The sequence below is a fragment of the Nipponia nippon genome, unplaced genomic scaffold (assembly GCF_047370975.1).
Source record: "Nipponia nippon isolate SJK-2023a ecotype South Korea unplaced genomic scaffold, ASM4737097v1 scaffold_1, whole genome shotgun sequence".
In the NCBI taxonomy this organism is placed as follows: Eukaryota; Metazoa; Chordata; class Aves; order Pelecaniformes; family Threskiornithidae; genus Nipponia; species Nipponia nippon.
In genome coordinates, this window is record NW_028262290.1 from 120,902,102 (window position 1) to 120,913,784 (window position 11,683).

At 45.8% G+C, this 11,683-nt stretch overlaps 1 protein-coding gene across 1 annotated transcript; it reads right to left on the reverse strand.

Moving 5' to 3' along the window:
- Window positions 1-340: 340 nt before the first annotated feature.
- On the reverse strand, window positions 341-10,999 carry GGCT (gamma-glutamylcyclotransferase). The gene is made up of 4 exons (XM_087770302.1): window positions 10,762-10,999; window positions 7,143-7,288; window positions 3,850-3,985; window positions 341-1,865 (listed from the first exon to the last, which is right to left on the reverse strand). Exons 1-4 carry the CDS (start codon window positions 10,876-10,878, stop codon window positions 1,719-1,721), a joined length of 546 nt encoding a protein of 181 aa, XP_087626428.1. The 5' UTR covers window positions 10,879-10,999; the 3' UTR covers window positions 341-1,718.
- Between the last annotated feature and the right edge of the window lie 684 nt (window positions 11,000-11,683).

Sequence of the window (11,683 nt, forward strand, 5' to 3'; positions counted from 1 at the left end):
GCGGCCTTCCCCCGGCCTTCAGGAGCTCCCACCATTTTCCTCAGCGGGAGGCATCAAGTACCTCCTGTCAGCTCCCTCCAAGGAGGCTGTCAGGGTATTATTTTACATAGGTATTTTACTGTTGCAAGAAGAAAATGGAAAAGTTCAAAAGGCCAAAAGGAGCCTGGTAAGGGTAAAGCAAAAGAAGTGATGTTGAGGAGCGTGTTCGTGCACAGTTTTGCCCTCCGTACCAAAACTGCATCCATTCAAAATGCAAATAGCCAATGGACGTTTCAGTTACATTTCCATATTGCCAGCTTTCACTTACATAAGCCACACCAATATTCTTGAAGCATGCGTTGAACAGACACGGGAGAGGTTTGGTAACTGCAATTTTATTTACCCAGTTTCAGACCAGACAGTGCTAATACAGAAAGTACCATGTTTTACTGCAGCCACAGTGCCCAACTCTTGAAATGGGCGTGTGGCATCAGGACAGCACCTAGACACCCCTGGCAGAAGTTTACAGAAAAATTTTATGCAGAGAAGACATGGTAAGTCTGTTACTTTGTCATTTGTCTATCTAAGCATTCGCACAGTGACACTGATTAGACCTTACACCCCTCTGTACATCAAGAGAAAAAAAAAATACACCATACAGAAGATAAGCCAAAGTTTGGTTGTTTGACATCTTCCAGGTTGTCAAATTTTCCTTGTCCCCCATAGACTACCTACAGGGGCTGCTGAGTACCATAAAGATAAGTTAAGTACTCTAAACCTTACAAGAGCTTCCAGTTTTGCAGGAGATGATTGTCAAAGCTGGGGGCAGGGGGCAGAGGGGGAAAGAGAGGTGAAGTCTGTTCATCTGGGGTTTAATAGACAAACAAAAGCACTAGGACTCACAGGAGACTTCCTGATTTCACTGGACATGAGACCAAGGCCTACAACACGCCAGTCAAAAAGGTAATTTAAAAAACCTTGGAATTACCTAAAAGAACCAAATTCTTCAAAATCTGTTGGTTATACCTAACCAGTTCACCTATAATGATTACTAGACATAGAAAGGAGGTGGCCATTATGCTTTGAATGAGACCCTTTGCTGAATGTTGTCTTCAGGCCTTGGTTGCCTTTTGGACTAACACTTAAAAACAGAGACAGTTACCAAAAATTACTCTGCTTTCTTTACTAACTATATAAACAGAAACAGGAGCTCCATACTGAAGGTACATCTGAAGGATAGGTTGGGCTTTAAACCATTAAGAGAAGCAGCAGAGAAAAAAAAGTTTAGTCTTGGTTTAGAGTTTTGAGTCTACTTTCCACTCTAACAAATCTTTGAAATTCTTGATAATTGTGTATACAACATTTAAAAACAAAGGGCCTGAGCCTGCAGCCCTTATTCCTCAGAAGGCAACAGATGCCAATACCCGGCAAGATGGCCGCCTTCTTTTAAAAAGGTCTGTAAACAGGACATGATGCACAAACTTGCGTGCAGCACTGCATGACAACTACAAAAAGGTAATTTCCAAATCTGCAAAAACTTCAGCATGTACTCAAGCTATATATACAAAGCGAAGAAGTTACCAATCTCTGTGTGTCTTCAGACTGCAAATTATGTCTAATGGCTTACTGTAGATGCACAGCAAACTCATCTTCTCTTGATAAATAAAGAAACTGCTGATCAGCACAGTGAGGAGAGGTATCTAAATCAAGGTGAATGGCCAAGGAAGTGCAGAAGTATTCTACGCAGAACTTTTCTTTGCTTCAATAGCAGCTTCAATCTCTTCCATGATTGGCAGCGGCCCTGCATAGTTATTAGTTTCAATAGCTTCTAATTTCTTCTGATATTCAGTTGGCAAGCCATTCTGTTTCGCACCCATGCAGATAACCTATAATCAAATGGGGGAAAAAAAAAATCCTTCAGTAATAGTGTTAGGAAGGACAGACCCCCTCCAAACATTTACTCGGAGGGGAAGAACCACTTAAGGTAACAAGAGAATTAATCCCAAATAATGCTATTTGTACCTAAAGATAGCCAAAGGCTTCTGGAAGACCACTGAAGACCTTAATAGTGTCAACAAAATTACTTAGAAAAGGCTTGTAACTATTAAGGCATACCCCTAAGATTCTGAAATGTTACTAATGCACACAAGACTGTACAATTAAGCTGTTACTCAGTTATTCCATTCTTTCTTCCAGCGAAGATGAGAACTACTTTTTATGCCTTTAGCCAGCCTTAGTATCACATCTGAGTGAGAAGCAGTGTATATTATTGAAGTTATTTTTAAAACTAAGCTGTTCGAATCCAAAGCACAACAGTGAGTACCTAGACAGGTTATAGGAGTAACAGAAACAGATACTTAGCTTAGTGAAAAAGCACAAATTCCTTAGAGTTTGTTACTGCAGCTTTCCTTCTACATCCAAAATAAACTGAAGTATTGGTGCAAGAGAAAAGAAGTGACAGTGAGAGGAAAAGAGCGGGCTGTAGGAGCCAAGGCTCGAAAGAGACACCAGCAAGCTCCCATATAGGAATGAATAGATAAATACACAGATTTTCAAAGCTGACACTATTGTAAATATTCTTTCATGCATTCAACAGCCAGGAAATTCAAGGATGAGGTGTCTAGAAAGGAGGAACTTTGCCACAAAAAGTACGCAACAGTAGATGGACGTAGATCACTCTGTGCCGATGCAGTCACCTGTACTAAATTTTTAGCCTTCCTGCCTGGTTAACTTAAACAAATAAAAGCTGGGAGCAGGGGGAGGAGAAGAGAACCAACAACTGACCCTGACAACAGCAGGAGGGAATGTTTAGCTAGATAAAGTTGCCAGTATTGGAGGTCTGCTCTTGCAGCGTACTAGTGAGAGCTGACACACAGCAGCAGACTACGTATTAACTCCCTGAAAAGCCCTAAAGATCTGTCTTGACAGAAAGCGGGTTGGCAGGGAGGAGGTTTGTGAAGCAGCAGAGCCTGCTTTCTAAGCAAGCTTTCTCTTCAGAAGTCCTGCCATAGCTGGCCTTAGCTATGCCCCTGGAAGCTGATTCACAGAAGCGAGTTCCTCAGTTAAGAGAAGGCGGCACACTTGGGATTTAACAAGCTCAAGCCCTGTTTCTTTGCTTTCAGTAGAAAAAGTCAACATGTTACAGTTACGTCTATCTGCAATTGCTAATAGCTGCACAATTCCAGACATGCAGTCATGCCACCCGAGGCTAGGCCCACATCAGATCTCACAAGCTAAGCAGGTCAGGCCTGCTGTGTGACTGGATCATATGTCTCTATAGAGTCAGCGTGTTGCAGAACAGTGTTGAAACACCTCTGCCTCACCAGCCATCAAGTGGGAACCCTGCAGTGCTCTGCAATGTTGCTGGAAGTCCTGTGATATACTGATGATGCATCTGGTAAAAGGAGGCAGGTGGACTCCTGTATTAAATGATAGTAAGATACTTCATAAGACAATAGGGATAATCCATGTCCTTGAGACTACAAGCCAGGCGCTGTACTCTCCCCACAGAAGCTTCCCTCTGTCCTTTTAGTAGAGCACGTTCGTTTTTCAAACGGAGAGTTGCTGCATATATGTAAACAACACCCTTCAGAAATCCTTGTGTCAGTCATAACTAATTCACAAGTTAAACAGAGGCTTCATGTAAGGCATAACTAAGCCAAAAAATAAAACTGATTTAGTAGGCCTTTAAGAGCTAGCAATCTTCTGCGAGCATCATTACACTATTACATTGCACAAAGATTAAGTTATACCTTTACATTAGAGTTATTCATGCCTTCCATGCACTGTAAATAAAGTAGTTATTAAATAGAAGTACTGCATTTCTATTTCTGTTCATTCTTTCCAAAATTACAGTGATGCAACACATACCTTTTTATACTGAGGAGAAGGGGGACCACAGACATAGTCCTTCATCTGGTAGCTTCGACAGGTCAGTACCTTTCCTGCTTGAGTGTGGACATTAACTTCTATTGGGACATAAATGCCATCTTCAACTCCCTCTTGCCTGTAAAGGACATATATTCCTTTCATGCCGAATAACTGATGCATCTTTCAAACAAATTGTGCAATTAAACATATGCATTTATTGTAACAGAATTCAAGGCAGGACACTGGTCTGCACTGTTAACAGACTTAAGACAAAACAAATAAAGCAAAACATATTCCAGTACTTATTGTGCAAACTTGTTTCGTATCCAACAATAAGCTTCTAAAGAAGCAGCAGCATTCACTTACAGCTCTGCAAGAAAGATGACTAGTGGTTAACTTGCAAAGTTAGAGAGAGAATACTCCTTGTGAATTAATTACTGTGCAAGTCTGATAATCTACAAGAGAAACACAACCAAGATTATCAGAATTAATGAGCCAGGCACATATCATTCAGTACCTTCCACTCAGATAATGAAACAATTGCAAAGTTTTACCTTGCCCATTGTGTTACATTTGAATAAGGGGAAACTTGCACAACTCTTGCAATGCACATTCCCATGAATAATCCAAGACACCCTTTAATTTGTACGAGATGCGTACAGCAACGCAATGAGGTAGATCAGAGCAAAACCCATTTTGTTATTTTTTTATTAGCAAGATCATGCTGTCTTAGGAAAACAAAACCAAACTCAAAAACAAGGCTACTTGTTCCCTTTAACCATTAGCATTTAGTCACCAATAAAAGTCTGAGGACATAGTAAGAAGTAAACAAGAAGCTTAAGTAATACAAGACAGACTTCATAGCACAATTAACTTTCGATGTGCTTTAGATATGAGTGATAACATGGGTTTTAATGCTGCTCATCAAAATGTAGTTTTGACTACTTATCTTTCTTTCAAAGACTTACTACCATTTCAAGTTATTTAACATATGTAACACGGGCCACGTCACATGAGTAACTAGGTTAAGTGGGAGTAGAGACTGGAAGCTAACTGCGGATTCAAGGCCAACAGACTGCAAAATAAGTCACATAGGTGTGTGAGAGCAAGAAAAATATTATAGTTAAGTAATGTCCATTGCTAGGATATATGAGGAAAAGTCACGATTTATTCTGTAACTTATAGATTTGTGAAGTACAGAGGCCAAAAAAAATCTGACCATGAAAACAGCACCAAAATGCATTTGAAGCCAAAAAGTTCAGCCATCTAAGCAAAAGATTCCCCTCCCGCATTTGTTTTCTCTATATTATGTTGTTTTACTAGTATTTCAACTATCGACATGCAGCATCAATTACACATTCCCTCCTCTGCTTCTGGATAACAAAGCACAGACTTCTTTATCCAGATTGGCGGAGGAAGGGGGGACGACAAATAATGAAATTTATTTGTCTTGATACATGGAAATTCCAGGAAATAACTTGGTTGAGAGCTTACAAATATATCTGCTTGCGCACAGCCAAAGAATCCCAAGATCTTCAACAGGAACACATGCAAGCTCTTTTGAGTTGGTTAGGAGCAATCCTTAGAAGAACACTATTGACTATCGTTACAAAAGCCAAGAACACCATCCTGTTTCCTTCCATTTCCAGTCCACCTTCATGGCATCAACGGGGCAGCTGGGAAAAAGCAATCTTTAATGCTACTGTCCATCCTGCAGTTTTTGGTGACAGTATAGCGCTCAAGTCTCTAGCATCTTAGCCAGCATTAAGGTTTATCTCCCGTCCAACAAATGCCAGGGATCTGCAATGCTATAGTATGTAAACAACACTTTAGAAGTTAAAATACAAAATGCTCTCCCCGTAGGGGGAACACAGTGTTACTGTCAAAGCAGATGCTACCAGACAGCATCTTTATACTTCTGAAGTTTACGCTTTAGGAAAGCATGGTAAATCAGGAGATTTCAGTAAAGGCCAGCAGACAGGTGCCCAGGAGATAAGTGCCAGCGTAAGCAACAGAGGGGGACCTGAGGAGATAATAAAGCAGGGACACATGAAGCTCTCCCCAACCAGAAGCATACCAGGTGGATGCCCTCCTGCTTGGGACTAACACTCCCAACCAGGACTTGAGAGTGCTGAGAGTGCCTATTCCCAGGATATGCTAACAGAACTTGGGCAACAGTTTCGGTTGTATTTCAGGTTCACTGTAGGCAATGAAAAGCATGTTGGAACTTCCAAGTTTCATGGCCAAGGCTATGAGGACACGTCTACACAGCACAGTGCAACCATAACCAAAATTGCAACAGTACCAGAGGCAGAACAACTGTATTAGTGTAACGCTTTCAATGGGTTTAATATGCCCTGCTTCCTTAGCCTCACTAGCCCAGATTTCTGCTGGAATTAATTGACAGTGATGAACTGCTCTGAACAAACAATCCTTGTGTACCAGAAGCACCATGCCATGCAGGCGCATCCCAAAAGCTGCAATAAGCACATTTCACCAGCCGAAGTTTTGGAGCTTAAGTTTAAGTCATGCCTTAGACCCTGCAAGAAGTTATGCTGCTCCTTGATTTGTTTACCCAGGTGGTCCTCCAGACTTCAGCCTGGGAACAACTTGCTCAAGTTGCCTTAAACTTGTCTTAGTTGTCAGGCAGAGGTGGAACATTCTCCTCCATGCATTGTAATGGTGCAGGCAGCCTCTCCCATTCAAAGGAAAAAACAAAACCACCCCAGCTCAGGTTCACAAAAGTCTGAATCCTTAGAAAAGACGACATACAAAATAACCTCCTCAAAAGGTCCCTTTGCCTGTATTAAAGATCTCGTCTTCTGCAAAGTCTCATCCTCATCTCTTCATTTTCCACTACAATTGGAGTCTACAGATGTATAGAGACAGAAATTGATGTCGGTCTCAAAGGAAACTCTCCCTGAAGCAACGGGAAAAGTGTCACAGGACAAATACAGAGTTTAGACTAATTTAAGGGACAGGACATTGTGAGGACAGCGATTAAAAAAAAAAAAAAAAAAAAAAAAAAAAGGAGCCTGACCAATATATCAGCTTCAAATCAAGGTCCACACCTTATTAAAATACCACTAAGTAGCTTTAGCTTGAAAACAAAGCCATTTTAATCACAAATGTGTTAGAAGTCAATACGTGTACTGTGAAGTGAAATTCACATATTCAAAGCATCTTCTTGATTCCAACACCAAAGCTTCCACACAGCTCTCTACCAAAAATTAACTACTACTATTCAATTGCTCTTTAAAATAGTAGAAGACAGCAAAAGTTAAGTCACCTACTTATCCAGTGAACTTAAATTGCTAGCGTTCATTTTCCACACTATTCCCCATACTTCGTCTCCGGGGCTCTGAACAATGGTAGCTGTACCTCCATGCCAGACGGAACTTGTCCTGCCTTGATGGTGGCCAAACTCGAGCTTAAAATCCTGCAAACGAAACCAATGCAGAGAATCAGTTTCCACTTAAGGTAACGGCTGTTGGCTATTCTCGACATGAAAGGGGCAGCTAAAGGAGAGTCTACAAGTAGTCAGTTGGAGCCACAGAAGGAGGAAGACAGGCGGGATCTGATCCAGCTCCCACCTCACGAGGGGCTGAAGTCAGCCTTTTCCACCTCCCCGTGAGAAACAGCAGCCTTGGGACAATGGGAAGAGAGGTCTGGCAGAGAGGACTACTGATAAAAGTCTCGGGTCTGCGGAGACCTGGATCAACATCCAAACCTCTTAGTAGCCTGGCCTAAACATTAGCTAACAACTTCTAGCGGCAAGAAGAAAGTGGAGGTAGCCCTTTTTCAAGAGTGGCACATATACCCAATTCTGCAGTAAACACAGTAGTGCTGAAGAAATGTCAGCTTGACTTTTGTCCAAGTTGGCAGGGACAGGAGTGCTGATGTGCTTCCCGTTAGACAATCCGAAGGGCCCTGGGCTGAGGTGTACCACGGCGGCGGGAACTGACTACCGCCATTCCTCAAAAGACACGCCTACCTGGTGCCCATTCCTTTGCAGCTTTTGGTGCTGTTACAAGACTTAAATGCTACCATGCAGGGTCCAGGAAAATAGTAAGGGTAAAAAAGCCTACAAGATGGTGAGCTTTGGGTCCTGTCCTCATGCACTCATACAACTGCCTAATTATAAAATACCATCCTGTGTATTTTCCAGTGTTTTGTGCCATCTCATCACTCAACTGGAACATTCTTGGGTATTTTTAAGCCAAGGCGTATGCCTCCTTGAGTGAGCTTATTCAGGTTTTTGCAAGTTGAAACATTCTTTTAGAACTTCTTACAAGTAGTATCAAATATTACGACATAGGCAAAAGAGAATAACAGGTTCTTGCGTTTTTCTAGTGTAATTTCCCATCTGACTCCATACACTCAGTTTTCTCTCCTACTGGTCAGTCAATTTGTGGATCCTTCCCTAGCAGTAGAGAAGAAAAACAACAAAACAAAACCACCTTCAAGGAAGACTACCTGCTTAACCACGACAACAAAAATCTAGCAAAGGCAAAAAAGGATTAAAAACAACAACAAAAAAACCCCAAACCTATATAACCCCACAGCTTTGCTTATTTTTCATGATCACCTTCTTTAAGCTATAAGATAGCTTTGATTTGAAATATATGCATGTACATATTAATATTCACTTTCTGAGACACATTACCTTCTTGTAATATGTCCTAACAGATACGGGGAAAAGGTTGCAAAAGTTGAGTAGCTGGAGGCTTACACACAGAAGAACAGCACTGATCAGAACACTAAGGGGGTTTTTTGGGGGTAAATGATAATCTGCAGCCTTGCAAAGCCATACTGTTTACTCCATCAATACAGTCATCTTCTTTCCCCATAAACTGTGCCCCATTAAACTAATTTCACTAGAAAAAAGTTTAATTAGACAGAGTAGTCATCAACCATTCGACAAGCTGCTGCAAAACAGCTTTGCAATATTCGCGTCGCAGGATTACTGTGCAAGGAGGACTCTGGACTAGACCCTGCAGACAGTTAAGCCCGAGTAATTTGCACACAAGTAAATAGTCCAGTCGAGTCGCAGAATGAAGTTATAGATGTGGACAAGTGCTTGCAGGGCAGTCCCAAGGAAATGCTCCCGTAGAGCCATGCACGCTCACAGCAGTCTAGTTAATAAAAACAACAAAAAAAAAAGGCACCAATTTCTATTTTATTACTCCGGTTATATTTTCTTGGACCTGACCTGTACTGAACACCTGCATGGAGGTATATAAACCAGTCAGATACCACCCGAGACGGGCAACAGAGACCGTACAGAAATCGCGTGGTCAGCCCCAGTTCTGGAAGCGGGAAACCCCACGTTACGCCATGCGGGCAACTGCAGCAGGCGCTGCAGGCAAGAGGGAACAAACACGCTAGGTATTTTCTTGGGTCAAGAGCTTGGTCTTTGGCCCTTCTTTTAAGCACCAGTGTCACACCTTTTCCGTGCTTGTTACACATCCCATTTCTTACAGCTTTTGATTGAAGATTAACAAAACTTTCAAAAATAAAAACAGAGGGAAGTGAATTTAATATTCTAGTTTAGCATCCAAAGTACTCTGTTCACAGGCTGTTTTTCCTTTTTTTAGGCCAACGTGGTACTACCATAGAGCAATTAACAGAAATCAGCTCCAGGCTTCGAGGGCTTCCTCGCTCCCAAGCGTCAGCGATTTTCCAGCTTGAAGCAAGGGAGCGAAGCCACCCGGTGTTAGCAGGGAGCACAGCAGCGGCTGGAAGGCCGGCCGGGAAGGCTAGCGCCTGACCGCCAGCTCTCCGGCAGCTAACCCGCAGCGTGGAAAGACACCGACTGCGCAGCCTGGGAATCTGCCTGAAACCCAGAAGGAGAGCCGAAGGGTAGGGCTTGCTTTTATTCAAAAGTAAGCGTGCAATACTGCTGCTCTCCTCCTCACCGCCAAGGTCTGATCCGGCAGGGTGCTGGGCTCTCGGCACGTTCAGCTCCTCAGTGGTATCTGTAAGCGCCACATGCTTTACAGGAGCAGGCCTCAGCTGGCAGGCTGATAGCCCCAAGAGACACCAAGTATCTGACTACAGGGAGTTTATTAATTACAAGTTTTTGGAACTTCTTCATACACGCTAACGTAGATCATCTCCTGCCAGTTACCCCAAGAGAGCCTTCAAGGCACCCTTAAGTGCTATCAGGCAACGCTCTGCTCCTCCGAGGACCCTTCCAGCTGTACAGACCTGTACATCAACAGCTTAATGACCGTCAGCTCCTATTTCCAAGTCGCCGTTAAAGCCAAGCCGATACACCAACACTGAATGAGGCCAGGCAGGGCAGACCTGCCGGAGGTGTCCGCGGCAGTCGTGCAGGCGGGGGTGAAAGCCTGCACCCCACCTGATGCGCAGCACGGGCAGGGCTCCTCGCTTGCAACCAGCGTGGCAGAGGGGTAGGACGAAATTTGGTTGTTTTTTTTTTTTAACGAAGCATCATCCTTTTAAAACTGCCAGAAACTGGTCCCATAAACCCAACCGAGCACCTGCTGCTTACGCCTTCAGCTTCGTAACTCCTCACGCCCGGGGTCTTGCCTGGCAGCCTTACGGGCCCGGGAAGACAACACCCACCCAGCTGGGACTCCCGCAAGCGCTGCCTTTGGCCGAGGGCGGCCCGGACAGCAGGCCCCGGCGGCCCCCAGCCCCGGCGGCACGGCGTTACGGCTGATGGCACCCCCCGCCTGAACCGCGGGAGGCAGGGGCCGGCCCGCCTGCAGCGCCGGGCAGCGGGGCCGGGGCCCGGCGCGGCTCCAGCAGGACCGGGTCCCGCCGGCCTGCAGCAGGACTCCCACGGGCCCCCGGTCCGGGTCCCCGCCCGCGGCTCCAGCAGGACTCCCACGGGCCCCCGGTCCCCGCCCGCGGCAGCGCCACGCCGCCGCCCGCCGCACGCACCTGCAGGCGCGCCAGGGCGCAGAGCGCCGCTGAGGGGTTGCTCAGCAGCAGCCGCTCCCGCAACAGGTTGCTGCCGTACGCGTAGTACAGGAAGAAGCCGCCGCCGCCCGCCTCCATCGGCCCGGCGCGCACCGCCACGGCCACGGCCCTGGCCCCCGCCACAGCCACAACCACGGCCCCGCCGCGCCGCCGCTTTACCGGCCCCCTCCCGCCGGCGGCCGCCTGGGCGGGGCCTCTGAGCGGAGCCGCCCGCCATTGGCCGCCGCCTGCGCGCCGCGCCCCCTTTCGCTACTTCCGCCGCCACGTGGGAGCCGGTATGTAGCGGCGCTGTGACGTAGCAGCGGCGGGGAACGCCTTTGGTACACGTCACGCGGGTTCCTGGCGGGGTGACGTAGAGCAAGGTGCATTGGCGTTTCGGCGCGTCAGCCGCTCCCTATGGGAAGGGGTCCTCTGTGGGGGCGCAGGCTGTCGGCCAGCGGCGCCTGCGGCCCCCTGTGCCAACGCGGGGAGGGCCGGAGTCCCCCCTGCTAAGTTCAAGCCAGTGCATTTCGCTGGCGAGCCTCCTGGCCGCCTTCCCAGAGAAACGTGAACGGGGCCGAAGTTTAGGTGTACTCCAGGAAAAGTAAAATAGTGCAACTTTTCCCAGCTGGGAGCGCTCAGAGCAGAGTGAGCTGGGAAGATACAGGAGTGAAGGGCGAGAAGGTGCGGGCAGGCGGAACTGGAGACCCACGGAGGTGTTTCCTCCCTTTCCTTGCCATAAGTGATGCTCAAGTGGGACAGGAGGAGCCCTTGTCTCTAGCTATCCCTAAGCGTAAGCCGCTGAAGCAATATATACGTATGTACACGTACAATACAGCAAAACAGCCACAGAAGGCTGTAATTAACGATAGTGTAACAATTAATGGTGAAGCAAGGGATCGAT

Bases quoted from the DNA above. Each gene is read 5' to 3' on its own strand.
- GGCT (XM_087770302.1), bottom strand. From the start codon at position 10,878: ATGGAGGCGGGCGGCGGCGGCTTCTTCCTGTACTACGCGTACGGCAGC. The intron at 3,986-7,142 runs GTAGGTGACTTA...TGTCCTTTACAG, and splicing joins AATTTAAGTTCACTGGATAA to GCAAGAGGGAGTTGAAGATG. The intron at 1,866-3,849 runs GTATGTGTTGCA...ATTTGATTATAG, and splicing joins CTTCTCCTCAGTATAAAAAG to GTTATCTGCATGGGTGCGAA.